Source organism: Eptesicus fuscus, chromosome 16 (genome assembly GCF_027574615.1).
Source record: "Eptesicus fuscus isolate TK198812 chromosome 16, DD_ASM_mEF_20220401, whole genome shotgun sequence".
NCBI lineage: Eukaryota > Metazoa > Chordata > Mammalia > Chiroptera > Vespertilionidae > Eptesicus > Eptesicus fuscus.
Genome location: NC_072488.1, coordinates 18,930,594 through 18,945,067, shown reverse-complemented (window position 1 = coordinate 18,945,067; position 14,474 = coordinate 18,930,594). Strand labels below are relative to the sequence as shown.

At 38.0% G+C, this 14,474-nt stretch overlaps 1 protein-coding gene across 4 annotated transcripts in view; it reads right to left on the bottom strand.

The window, feature by feature from the left end:
• RMDN2 (regulator of microtubule dynamics 2) overlaps window positions 1–14,474 on the bottom strand; it is a 28,980-nt gene that overhangs the window by 1,789 nt on the left and 12,717 nt on the right. For all 4 annotated transcript variants that reach the window (XM_054728278.1, XM_028140101.2, XM_028140099.2 and 1 more), the window contains 8 exons: window positions 13,153–13,327; window positions 10,986–11,088; window positions 9,603–9,663; window positions 5,286–5,361; window positions 4,003–4,080; window positions 1,656–1,754; window positions 338–391; window positions 171–251 (listed from right to left, as the gene is read on the bottom strand). In XM_054728278.1, the coding sequence (XP_054584253.1) occupies window positions 171–251; window positions 338–391; window positions 1,656–1,754; window positions 4,003–4,080; window positions 5,286–5,361; window positions 9,603–9,663; window positions 10,986–11,088; window positions 13,153–13,327 (727 nt within the window). The remainder of the gene's footprint in view (window positions 1–170; window positions 252–337; window positions 392–1,655; window positions 1,755–4,002; window positions 4,081–5,285; window positions 5,362–9,602; window positions 9,664–10,985; window positions 11,089–13,152; window positions 13,328–14,474) is intronic.

The window sequence follows — 14,474 nt, the reverse complement described above, 5'->3', positions numbered from 1 at the left end:
GGTGAAAGGCTACCTACAGCAAGCTTTAACGCTTCGTAGTTCACACTAAATCCAAGTCGAGAGGGTTTAGTATAGAAGAGGGCTCCAGAGGTATGTCAGCCACGGTTCACATCTGAAGCTGGAGTAGCACTGGTAAAATAATAGCGCTCTTCGGCACCGTCTGGGCTTACCTCTCTGGTAATACAAGGGAGCTGCTCTGCCAAATCACGGAACTTCTTGGCATTCTCTATTTGCTTAAGGTCCCTGTAACACTGGAAATGGAGAAGAACCAATGTTAAAGGTAATCGCATTTTATGTAATGGATTCAAAGTGATCTTAAAACAGCCGTTTTCATTACCTTGGAAAGGTACATGTAATTGGACTTCGAAAAACCAGGATGTAGCTCTTCAACCTGATTTTAAGAGGAAACAGAAAAGAGAAAAACAGGGTGATATTCAAGCAACAAAAACCACCAGTGGAGAGGACATATTTCAATAAATCAAATATTAACCAAATTGAAGCAAACTGCCCTAAGAATTTAGGTTGGTTGTATCTCATCTGAGTCCTTTTATTGGTTTCAAAGTACCCTTTGGGTACAAAATAGCTTTTTAGCTTATCCATTACAATGAAATTATTATCATGGTCATAAAGCTTACAAAGCAATGGGATCCTTTAAGGTTTGGGGATTTCTTTGTATAACCATCTTCCCACTTCTTCTTCTCTATCCTCTCTCTCTTTTTCTTTAGAGAACAAAAATAACCGGTCGTGTGCTCCCAACCAACTGAGCCACTGGCCAGGGCTCAGACCACTAACTTTTCCAGAAAGCATTCTAGGCAGCCACTAGCCACTGTTCAGAAAGTACAATGAAATCTAGTTCTCATTGTAGACTATATGATCTCTAATTCCCTCTCAGTTCTACAAGATTGATCCTTGAAGCACAACGCTCCCCCCCCCCCCCCACCAAAAAGAAAAAAATCAGCAGGTACAATTTGTTGGACAATAAAATTCGAAGCCTGATTTTGTCTGTATTGTTACAAATCTGAAATCATAGGTGGGGGGAAAATACCTTAGTACCTATAAGAATCTATAATTAGTTCCAGACAAAGATGAGGGGATTAGCACAACAGGAAGTTGGTTATATATGTGCGTATATTACACATTTACACGTGCGCACACACATAGTACTGCTTAGAGTTCTATTCGTATAGCAATTTTACATTGTAAGACACCAATGAAAATACTGATTTGGTCTGATGTCTCAAGAATGTGTCATAGACCTGTCTGCAACTTATGGAATGGCTTTTTAAAAAACTCTTCCTTCTGGCATCTTTTGATTCTTTAAGATTAAACTGTGTCTACATTAGGCTAATCAGGAGTATTTGAGACCAAGTCTAATACTCAGGGCATACATTCTTTTAAATACATTCCATGACCTGAAGAGTTGCTCTTGGATTTGGTAATAAGGGCTGTGGTACCTGGGACCTAGGGCATAACCAGCTGCTGCTTGGATTTAAAACATAACTCACATTATGAGAGGCTTAAAACAGAACTAGGATTCGAACTGTTAGAGATCTACACGTGGAGACAAGAGCAATTTCCTTGACAAGGAAAGGTAGGAAAGACTGACCCAGTTAGAACCCAGTTTGACACTAAAATAATGGATAGACAAAATATACCTTAAGGAAATTTTGCAAAGCTTCTTGTATAGTTGAGGATGGTATTTTTCCAAACAGAGTAGCAGCCATCTTTTTCTCAATCCAGCTCAGTTTTGAGACCTGTAAATACAGAGCAACATCACTCTTAGAAAGTGTTCACCTTTTGAACGGATAATCTCTCCCCAATTAGATGTTTGTGTATGTATCTATGTACATATATGCATATAATATATGTAAATGCTTATCCATAAATAACATATGAGAGATATCAGCTTTATGGTATTAATATTTTACTTCCTTTTTCATAGTTCAAAAAACTCTGAACTCTGAAGGCATTGGCTACAAAACCAATTTGAAATACTTGTAAGAAGAATAATGTTAAATTAACTTTGTTTGTTCATCCAATTCATGACTCTCAGATGATGGCACAATGTTTCTCGGCATAGAGGTACTAGCTACAAGATCCTGCCTTTGCTTTCTTCCCGCCTCCTCCATGCTGCCAACCTGACCCAGAGGGAAGCATCTCAGAAATTTAAACAGATGGACAATTTTCAACCCAGAGGTAATGTAGTAGAGTGAGGGCCCAATTTACATATTCACAAGCCAGGAGACATTTTTTAAACCAATAACCATCAAATTTAAATTCCATATTACCATTTATTTTTTGTTTTCTTTTAAAACTTTTCCATTTTCCCCAAATAGGAATATTAGATCTTTATTATAAAAGATTAAAAGGACTCGGAAATGAATACTTAAAAGGGTATTGATGCTCTTAGTATTTTTTTGTCTTCTTATTCTATTCATTACCAAAAGCGGTGGGCAAAAATTAACTACTATGTGGTGTCCTTAGTTACTTTCCATGTGTTTTTATCGCTCCTTCATATTTTCCATCCTTTTCTTCCTCTGTTCTGCATTCTAGGTAACTTTTTCAGATCTACGTTAGAGCTGTCTGATGCTCTCTTTGGCGGTGCCCAGCTACTGCTACAACTTTCTATTGAGTTCTCCTCTACTGCCAAATGATATACTTTTGCATGAAAATTGTTTCATCTTTTTCAAGTCTACCTGGTAATTTTTATAGTCTCATGCTCCTCATCCATTTTTCACCCTAATTCTTCTTATTTAAAAAAGGAAAAAGAACACATTAGTTAGGTAGCTGTTTAATGCCCTATATTCCATGTTTCCACAACCTAAAGTCCTTTTAGACCTATTTCTGTTCTTCTGTTGTTTCTGTTGCTTGTCATTCCTGGTGGCTTATTCCTCGTATACTGCATTATTTTTGATGGTGAGCTCATCATTGCGGGGCCTCTCTGTGAGAGATTTATAAGGCCTGTGTGAAGGCACACTCCTCCGCAGAGGATTAGCATGAGCTTCTGCCATTTGTCCATGGCATAAACATCAGGTTTCATTTTTGCATTAAAATTTCCTTCCTAGGATATTAAAGCCTAATCAAATAATGTACATTCAAGTTCCAGACTCATGTGAGGTTGGGTCAATGGCCTTTAAACTGTAGAAGAGTCTCCTACCTTCAAGAAGACTCGGATTCTTAACACTTAAAACTGGAATAATAAAAACTGCTTATCAGAGATTATTTGAGAAAATTATTATTATTAGAGCTGTTATAGGATTATTTGAGATAAGAAATGTAAAGCACAAAATGCATATCTGATGTGTAGCAGGTATTCAATAAAAGCAAGCTTCCTTCTTCATCCCTAATCCTCTTCAAGGCTCATTTTAAAAGTTTCCTTTCTTGCTTACCTGAATTTTCTCATTCAGAAATAGCATTTCTCTTCATGGTAATTTTTTTAATGCATTTCTTAAGTATTATTTTCACATTCTGTTAATTTTCCATAAACTAATGTCATTTAAGACCTCACTCGGTCTTAGACTTACCAGGTGCCTTTATTTCTATATATCTCATGTCCCTTTCTAAATTAAGGTTTTTCAACAAAAGGACAGTGCTTTATTTATCTTCTGGCCAGTGAGCACATAATTTATACTCAACCAACTCTAAATAAAAATCATCCTCCCAAACAACAGAGAGTAGTGCACCAACACAGGCTACATGCGTGTAGGTGGCTGATGACCCCCAAGCACAGGGGGAGACAATGTGCCTGCTACAGGGGAAATGAAAGGCAGTAAAGGAAGAAAATTTACATATTATTTAAAATAAATATATAAAATGTAAATATAAAACAAAAATATAAGTTATAAAATATAAATATATAAACTCAAAGTTTGTAATGTTTTTATCTATTTCCCTATAGTAGGCACTAGGTAAAACAATAAAAGAATGAATAAGTCACTGAAAATATATCATACAATCAGAATATATTCAAATAAGATTTATAGATAAAAACATTCAACTTACAGCATAACAGTATCTTCCATTGAGGTAATACAAAAAGGGTTCTGCAGGTATTAATTGGATTGCTTTATCTAGATGTTCCTGCAAGAAAATCCCAAAGAAATATCATCTCCCAAGGTTTCAAGGCAGCGTTGGATGGAACTGTGACTAGTAAATTCAAAGGAGCTTTACAATGTTGTTTCATCTTCCTCCTCAATCCCTATCATTAACACAACTCATTATTATCAATAATTCATTACCAAACATGATTGCTCAAAACTAGAACCAGAACTGTGACTATGATTTAATAAGACTACAGATAACTTAAAGCCAAAATCCATATATATAAAAGGCTAATATGCAAAGTGTCCCCTCGCGAGTTCGACCAGGAGAATGGGAGTTCGATGGCTCACTATGATGTGTGCTGACCACCAGGGGGTGGCACGGAACATGGAGGGCAACCACCAGCAGCAGCAGTGGTGGGGTGCTGAGGGAGCAAGGGAAGGAGGAGGCAGGTAGGCGAGGAGGCAGGGAGGCAGGGGAACCTGATTGGCCCTGATCACCGGCCAAGCCTAGGGACCCTACCTGTGCACGAATTTCGCGCACCGGGCCTCTAGTGTCACTATAAAAACAGAAAACACCCAGTCACATTATTGTCTGCCTGTGACTTGCCCAGCTAGTGCTTGATTCAGAGGCAAGCTTACAAATATCAAATGGTGAGGGTACAATGGAGGAAAAAATAGCAGAACTGGATGGGAGAGAAATCTACTCCACTGACATCATCAAATGGTTACAGGGGGTTGAAGAACAAAGAACTCTCTGCCCATCACTATAATTACTGAAACTGAGGTGTTACTTATTGAGCTATGACAACTACAGGCGCAGTATACATAACATGTATTACATTACTTATTTTATTCATCCACCATGGTCATTTTAAGGCTGAGATTGGATTCTACTCTACCTGCAAATCAATATGCAGAAAATGTTAACTAATTAGTCCAGTCATGTTTACAGTATTATTGAGCTCATGGCTAACAGGCTAACTCTCTATCTTTGAAAAAATTATACTCGTCTATGTGACTTCTTTCAGGATCTAGAATAATAATAATCTCTAATCACCCAAACAGTTTGATTCCTTTTGGCACAGTACTATTTGAAGAATGTCATTTCATTTTATTTAAATAAAAAGGATGAATTCCTAGAGGTTAATTTGTTGAATAATTTCATTTAGACATGTTAATATGGCTACATTAAAACATTTTTGCCCCACCCTGGCCCCAAACATTTTTCATATCAAGAAATACCTTGAAGCAATATCCATAGTTGACTTTGTTTTGTAAGCCCTCAAACTCGGATACATAGCCACACAAAACCGCGTACCTGAAAAAAGTAAAAACAGTGGATATTGTGTGAACTTTTATTCAAATACCACCAAATATAATAGTTAAAAAATGTCTTTGGCCCAGCTGGTGTGGCTCAGTGGTTGAGTGTCGACTTATGCTCCAGAAGGTCGTGGTTTGATTCCCAATCAGGGCATATGCCCGGGTTTCAGGCTCGATCCTGGGTGTGGGGTGTGCAGGAGGCAGCCAATCAATGATTCTCTCTTATTATTGATGTTTCTTTCTCTCCCTCTCCCTTCCTTCTGAAATCAATAAAAAGTATATCTCTAAACATGTCTTTGAAGTAGTCATTAATATTTAACAAAAGTATTCATGTGGATGCAAGGGCCCTGAAAACAATGAATATTTGACGTGACTGTGAGACCAGTCTCCTCATCTATAACAGAGGATACCACCACCATCTACCTCATATGCATGCTGTGCGGGCAGATACCCAAAACATGTAATTGCTTAGAATACTGCCTGGCATATAGTGAGTTTCAAGAAATGTTAGCTGCCACTATCATCATCGTCATCATTAAAGTCACAAAGAGGCTCTCAGAAAAAAATCTAATCATGCAAGTATTAAACTGAGAAATACATTGGATCAACAAATCCCTGCTTCTTCTTTAAAAATAAAAATCAAAATGTCATGGCCTCCTTTAATGTCATTTGAAGATAAAAATAAATATGACGACTCTAACTAAAATCAAAGGTAATTGTAGAAAATGCTTTTTCAAAAAATTCCCCATGTCCTTCTATCCTTCCTTGGAAACCCATTACTAGAACAGAGCAGCCCATGGATTGTTTACTTTTTCTCCCATTTGGGAACATAAAACTTACATAAATACTTGACTATAAATTGAATATGTTGTCTGTTCAGCAGCTTGCTTACTCTAAAAATTGGGGATATATTACTTTTCACATTCCGAGTGCTTCTGTCTGTGCAAAAGTCTTTGGAGTATTTATTTCAGAGTGTTTCTGTCTTAGGCAAAATATTCATTTACCTAAGCATTTCAAGAGGAGGTGTTAATTTTCACTTGCATCATCCTAACTGAAACGAAAAAGGGAATTCTGGGCGTTACTGATCTCTGCTGTTTCTGTGGATAAGCGTAACTTTCAAGTATAAATATGAAGTGAACAATTTTCTTATTTTGGAACAGTAACACCGTTTCTGGACACAAAAGATCACACAGTTCACATAACTTAGGCACAACCAATAAAAATGACTACTTTTCAATGATGACTTTTTGACTCCCTACCTTTCCAGGTTCTACATCATCAATGGAATCTGCGACCGTAGAAGCAAGAGTGATGACTAAGCCAACCTACTAAAAGTGATGTGAACACTTACTAGATGAGGAGATTCTACTACTCGCAAATTGTCAAATCAGAGTGCATTTCACACACATCCCTGCAGCCACCAGAGAATTTCTGATGAGACGACGGGAGAAAGACTCGAGCTCACTGGTGGAAGCCACTACTGTCCCTTCTATGTTCTTTTGAAATGCTCTCTGTTCTGTCATTCCTCCCAAAGAGTTCCAGAATGTGGAGCAAAGTCCCACACAACTGTGTCTCCAAACTCCCCGTTTTTGTTATGGGTGTTGTAACTTATTTGGACTTAAAACTTTAGGCTACTTTTTAAAAAATAAATTTTGTTTTAAAGTAGCTTGTGATGTTCAGGAAAGGTGCAAAGACAGTACAGAGTTCTCATATACCCATATCCAGTTTTCTCTATTGTTTTCATTACTAGACTATATTTATCACAACTGTACCAATATTGACCTACAATACTGATACATCTTCACAATGAACCAATATCAACAAATTATTAACTAAACTCCACTTTATTCAAATTTCCATTTGTTTGTCCCTAATATCCTTAAATTTTGACACTTTCTCTCCATCCTTCCTTCCATAATATTCCTATTAATTAACACCTTGTTCTGTATTTTTTTTTTTAAATATATTTTATTGATTTTTTACAGAGAGGAAGAGAGAGGGATAGAAAGTTAGAAACATCGATGATAGAGTAACATCGATCAGCTGCCTCTTGCACAACCCCTACCGGGGATGTGCCCGCAACCAAGGTACATGCCCTTGACCGGAATCGAACCCGGGACCTTTCAGTCCGCAGGCCGATGCTCTATCCACTGAGCCAAACCGGTTTCGGCTTGTTCTGTATTTTTTAACATGTGAAAATCTTTTGAATTACTACTGTTATGCATCATATGCCCTGTTCCTCCTAATTTGTGTTATTTTCTAACTTCTATATCTTTCCCCATTGACAAAACAACTAACCACGCTAGTGTTTAAGACAGACCTGGAACGCTAGAATCATTTCTAGATTGAAAGGGTATTGACAATAGCTATTCTGTGGAATAATGAGGCCCAAACCCTCCTGTCAGCATGGAAGCCCAGAAGCTTGCCCAGATTTCTACATCCTGTTCACAAACATTTTAGGAGTGAACTTGCCTTAATGCCTTGCTTAAATCCAGATACACTGGCTCCATTTCCCTATTCTATCTACCAGCAAAGCAAAGAAAAAAAGACCATGTCACATTTTAAGAAAATCTATGTTGGGTCTATTTGAACGTCCTTATTCAGAGATTCACAGAACAACCCAACTAACTATCAGGGCTGGAATCAAAGGAAAAGAATCTATGTTCACCGATCTACAGCGGTGGAATCAATCTTCTATTTTCTGAAAATGAGAACTACTTAATGCACATGTAGTAGCTCTAGGCTTTCATAGTGCTCTAAGCACATTCTCTCCAAGTTACTCTTAGAAAGGAAAAAACACGATTTATGAATGTCACTACATGAAATATGTACATTTTCCCTTACAAATAATCTGTCACTAGAGTCTTTTGTTTTTTTATAATCCCTCCTGAAGTCTGCTTCTTTAAAGTCTAAAGTACTACTGATAGTCTTCCTACATATCATAAATTCACAGAACACCTGGCCACTTTTTCCCAAAGGATCACCACTTCTTTCCTGGCAATCAATTCCACCTACATCTCTGGGTGGGTGCTGTTGTTTTCTACATTGTTCAGCATTAAAAATGTAATTTAAGTTGTTACTTCCTAAACTCTCCAGTCAATGGGAACTCTGAAAAAAGTTAATTCACAACATGGTCTATTGCCTCCATCTAGAGGTCATTCTAACTACACGCATCTTGACAAAAATTCTGTATTTTATTGGCATTGATATGGAATATATCTTTAATAATGGACAAACAGTCTTGTTTCAACAACTACTAAAACAACTCCGCTCATTTTCCTGCAGCACTTCTGGCTGAGCATGAATGCTATTTATCCTGTACAAAAGCAGAGGAAGAATAATGTGAGAGAGTATTTAATAACTGAGTATTTAAGAATATAAGCTCTGCCTTTGTTTTTCCATTTGTTGTGTGAACCTTGGTTATTAATCTACTCATCAACACACACACAGCCTTGCTTACCTCATCTATAAAATGAAAACAAGTTGTTCTGTGAATCACACGCTCTGAAGCATGTGGATATAATTTGTGAACAGTAGAGCACAACAAATATGTAAGACATTATTTATAATTAAGGTCAGGCCAATTTGGCTAACAAACTGCAAATCCATTGGTGGTTTTAGTCTCTTGGTTCCAGAACACAAAGCTTGGGTAGCCTTAAAGTTACAAAGCAATTTAATTCTGGAAAAGATGAAGATGAAAAACAAGTCTTTAAAAGAATATGGTTTTTCAGTTATTCCCTCAATGTTAGTCTTTTACGATAATTATTCCTAAGGATTTCGTCTTTTATTTCAAAATGAAGGCTTATAAACCATCACATAACCCTTGTAAACCATGGGTCTGCAAACTTGCTGCAGGGCCAGCTAACAACCATGTTAGACTGTGAGGTCAGAGTGTCTCTGTTGCAACTATTCAACTTCATCACTATATTTTGGTTAGAAACAAAGCATCATTTTCGCTTTTTTTTTAAGTTATGTTAAATTAGTTTTAATTAGAATTTATCAAATTCCAAGCCACTGGACTTGGTAGATTCACTTATGAAATCTTCAATGAAAGTTCACCTTAAATGTATTTAAAATATACACAATGAAAAATACCGGAGAATAAACAGAACAAGAACAGCTACTGTTATCTACTAAATAGGTTTTTCAGTGAATGGTTAAATAAGTCAATCATAGTTTTACATTTCATTCACAGAGGCATGTGAGAATTTGAAGGCTGCATAAATTCTACGTACTTACCACAGATGACAATGTCCATTCATGGGGGCTCTAGTAACAGCTTTTTCACCTAACGTCCTTCCTGAAAGATAAACGGACTTACAATTAGTACCTTCGTGTGAGTTGGGGGAGGGTAGATTATTGAATTAAATTAGTGGTTTCCAAAGTATGGTCCCAAGACCAAAAGCTTCACTGGGAAACTTGCTAGAAAGCAAAAGTTTTGACCACAGGGGAGTGTTTAAAATGGAGGACTCTCAGAACATTTAACATTGATATACTTTAATTTTCTCAGTAGACATTAAAAAAAACCCAGTTTGTCCCCTGTGGTTAAACTTTTATTTACCTTCAAGTTAATAAATCTCTTGTCTACATTTTGTCTATGGCCTGCGGGATGAATTGCTGTGGAAAAATGGTCCCCACAAAGCAGGTGGTGAATATGTAAAGAACAAGAGTGGGCTGCCTCCCACCTCCTCCCACTGAGACAGAATGATGGTGCAGAGGTCAACTGGCAAGGAAAACTTACGGTGCGGGGAAAAGGAATCACCGGAAGTTTGAAAATATTTCCTTCTTGGAAATAAAGATGACAGAAAGAGAGACTGGAAGGAGGTCTGGAGGGCCCTGCCTGCCTGCTGCTTCCTCCTCCTGCTGTCTTAGACAAGGAAAGCTTGGAAAAGAGAGGGCTTCGGGATGCAGGAATTAAAGAAGTTTAATGTCAAATTATTACCCTGAAGGTCGTCATGGAGATGGCAGTTAAGGAGCTTTTTGCCGGAAAGGGTTTTGCTATGCAGTGCGAGTCCAGGGGACATGTGTATGTATAGACAGCTTGACATTCTGGCTGGTTTTCTTTCGTTGTTGTTATTACGGAAAAGTTCAAAAATATGCAAAAGAGTATAGAGGACAGTAGAAAGAACCACCATGCACTTATTACTCAGCTAAAACAATTATCTGCTCAAGGCTAATCTCATTTTGTTAAGATCAATTTTGAAAAAACATTCAAGTCTGAGTAGTTATTTCTTTGTGGCACCTGGAGTTCTACGATATAGGAAGTAAGAGTGTTATTTTAATTGCCGTGAAAGACTATTGCCTCTGCCTGGTATTGGTTCTTGAAAATTACCACTTCACGTCTCTTCTGAGGTTTTATAAACATTAAAAGCTAAAATCTGAGTTTTTTAGTCGCCTATTCTTTTATGCTCACATGTTTTTAAAGAACATATACTTTAGTCCTAAAAAAAAAAAAATTTCCTGTCCTTAGACTATGTGTATTTTTTAGTACCAGGATATACTGAAATAGAATAAACATGTTAGTTTTAGCTAAGATACTTTAGCTTTAATTAAAATCCATTAGTGTTTTATTATTGGCAACAATTGTCACTTGAGGATAATCAATCTTTACAAAATACTTACCGATATTAGCATAATGTTTCTTTTCTTCTGTATTTGTAGATAGCTCATACATGTCTCCATAAGCACGAACTAACCGCCAAATAAACTCTATTTCATCTCTAAACTGAAAAGACAGACCTGCACGTTAGATTAACTCACTCACTTGACCAGACTATAAATGTTTTCCACTGTAACATCAAAGAGATTAGGGAGGTAAGCTGGTATTTCTAGATGACTGAATCTATTCCTGTGCATATAACATTTTGAATTAAAATATTCCTGGCTACAGAATGTGATTTAATATAGTGTTACATGTGGAACTGAAAACTAAGTAATACTATCCAGGCACTAGCTCCCACCTGCGTGGAAGAGAGAACAGACAAGTGCCAGAGTCCATACATCCCCCGGGGTTGTAGTATCTTCTCGTTTACTTTCTAAGTAACCGACTATCGATATGATGCTTCAGTGGACATTTCAGATAATATCGGTAAGTTACTACAGGTCACATATGCTCAAAAGAGCAGTCTTTTTTTTTTTTTAACCTAAATTACTTAAATATAATCCTGGAGATTTAAAAACGTTTAGACAATGTGCTTAGAGTTGCTAGATCCTCAAAGATCAGGCTTGTTCATGGGAAAGAGATTTCTTGCTCCTTGAGATACTGCAAACCCTTATTTGGTGGTGGTGGTGATGGTGGTGGTGGTGATGGTGGTGGTGGTGATGGTGGTGGTGGTGGTGGCGGCGGCGATGGTGGTGGTGGTGGTGGTGGTGGTGATGGTGATGGTGATGGTGATGGTGATGGTGGTGGTGGCAGTGGCGGTGGTGGTGGTGATGGTGGTGGTGGTGGTGATGGTGGTGGTGGTGGTGGCGGCGGCGGCGGCGGCGGTGGTGGTGGTGGTAGTGGTGGTGGTGGTGGTGGTGTTGGTGGCGGCGGTGGTGATGGTGGTGGTGGTGGTGGTGATGGTGGTGGTGGTGGTGATGGTGGCGGCGGTGGTGGTGGTGGTGGTGGTGGTGGTGGTGGTGGTGACAGTGGCAGAAATGGGCTTTCCCAGTTCAGCCCAACATTAAACACTGACCGCTGGTAGAAGTAGACTGAAATACTGATGGTGTTGCCCCGGGTGGCTCGGTTGGTTGGAGTGTTGTCCTGTACCCCAAAAAGGTTGCAAATTCGATTCCCAATCAGGGCACATACCTAGGTTAGATTGAGGGTTTGATCCCCGGTTGGGGTGCTTACCAACTGATGTTTCTCACATTGATGTTTCTTTCTCTCTCCCTCCTCTCTAAAATCAATAAACATATCCTTGGTTGAGGATTAAAAAAGAAATACTGATGGCTGTTACATTAATAACTCTAAGTTAGAAAACTTAAAATGTAGCTCCCCTCTCAAGAGTAGCAGTGTGTCTTGTTGTTTAGGTTATTAAATAGTTATTAAATATAACAAATTAATAAAAATCCAAGTAAACCTGTATACTCATATCTCTGGTTCTCATTTTTATAATCTTAGAGTCTAATAAAGTCTCATATAAACTTTTTAAAAACTATACATCTTTTATTTATTATTTTATCCTCACCCAAAGATAATGTTTATTTATTTTATTAATATATTTTTATTGATTTCAGAGAGGAAGGGTGAGGGAGAGAGAGAGAGAAACATCAATGATGAGAGAGAATCATTGATCGGCTGCCTTCTCTGCACGCCCCCTACTGGGGATCGAGCCCCCAACCCAGGCATGTGCCCTTGACCGAAATTGAACCTGGGACCCTATAGTCCGCAGGCTGATGCTCTATCCACTGAGCCAAACCAGGTAGGGATATTTATTGATTTTAGAGCAAGGAAGCGGGGAGAGAAATTGAGAAGAAAACACTGATGTGAGAGAGAAACATGGATTGGTTGCCTGCCACATAGACCCCAACCAGGGACCAAACCCACAATCTAGGCATGTGCCCTGAGTGAGAATCAAACTCATGACCTTTTGGTGCAAGGGAGCATGTGCCAACCAACTGAGCCACATCACACGGGGCTCTTACATATACTTTTAAAAAATTTTAGTCATATTATAGAAAAATTTTGTATCAGTCATTTAGCTTTTGTAAACTGTGACACAATTGTTATGGGCATGACATGAATAGAATCATAGATTAAATAAAAAATTAAAGCTATACAAACTTGTTAACATATATCTCTTACCTTTTCTTTGTGGTCACAAAGTAGTTCAAAACTCTCCATCTTTTTAGACTCGTCCATACGTAAGTTATCTGCCTTCTGAAGAAGGACATCTAAATTTAATTCCTTAACATGTATGTTAAGTGCTTTAGGGACTGGAAAACTCTGTTCTTCTGTGTCAGTACTAGCTGTAATATACCTAAAATTGCAGAAATAATATCAACTCTCTTAAAAGTTATACTCTAATAGCCAGAGTGATCCTTTTAAAATGCAAGTCAAATCGTTCCACTCTTATGCTCAAACCCTGCTATTGTGCCCCCTTCACTCAGAGAAAAAAATTCAAGCCCTCACAAGCGACTACAAGGCCCTATATTTGTCTCCCAACCACATCATCTCTCTGACGCTGGTTCCATACTACTCTCATCCTTCATTCAACTCCACACTGGCTGCCTAGCTGTTCCTTAAACGTGCTAGTCACACCCCGACCTCAGGACCTTGGCTTGCTCTCACCTCCTTCAAGTCTCAGCTCCAATGTCATCTTCTCAATGTGGCCCATCCAGACCACTCTATATAATACTGCAGCCTCCACACTCCAACCCACCCACATTCTCTTTCTGGCCAATCTCTCTTAGCTTGGCATTTCTTTTCTGTAGTAAGTATCATCTTCGAATATACTATATAATTTACTAATCTACTACATGTGCTACTTTTTATCAGTGTCACCCCCACTAGATTGCATGCTCCCCGACAACAGGATTCTTTGTTTTCTTAACTGATGTCTCAAGTGCCTAGAACAGCATCTGACACATAGTGGATATGCACTGAATATTGCTGAATGTATGATACAGCGTTGTAGGAACTCAGCAGGCACTCAAATACAAACACACACACACACACACACACACACACACACACACTTATATATACTTGTAGTTCAAGATAATGTTCTCATTCTCAACTTAGGTTTTTACAAATTCATGCCACCTTCCACATGTCTCTTTTTTGGTGGCATACAAAACACAATTTGTTTTCATTTATTCAAGCCCTGTCCTGTTCTAAAAAGATTTTAAGGAGGTATGTAAGGATACATAACATACAAGGGAACTAATTAGAAGTAGTAAAAAAAAAAAAAAGATAAAACCAAGGCCAAATGTGAGTAAGGTCAATAAAAACAATACATATATTTCAAATATCTACATCCTTGCTACGAGGGACACACATGTCTGTGTCTTCCAGCAGCCATGCAGTCACAGCCCCCAGCAGATACTAACAAAGATATACATGAAACAAGTTTTTGAGAGAAGTGCAACTATTTCCAATAAAAAACAAATTTATTTCAAAGTCCT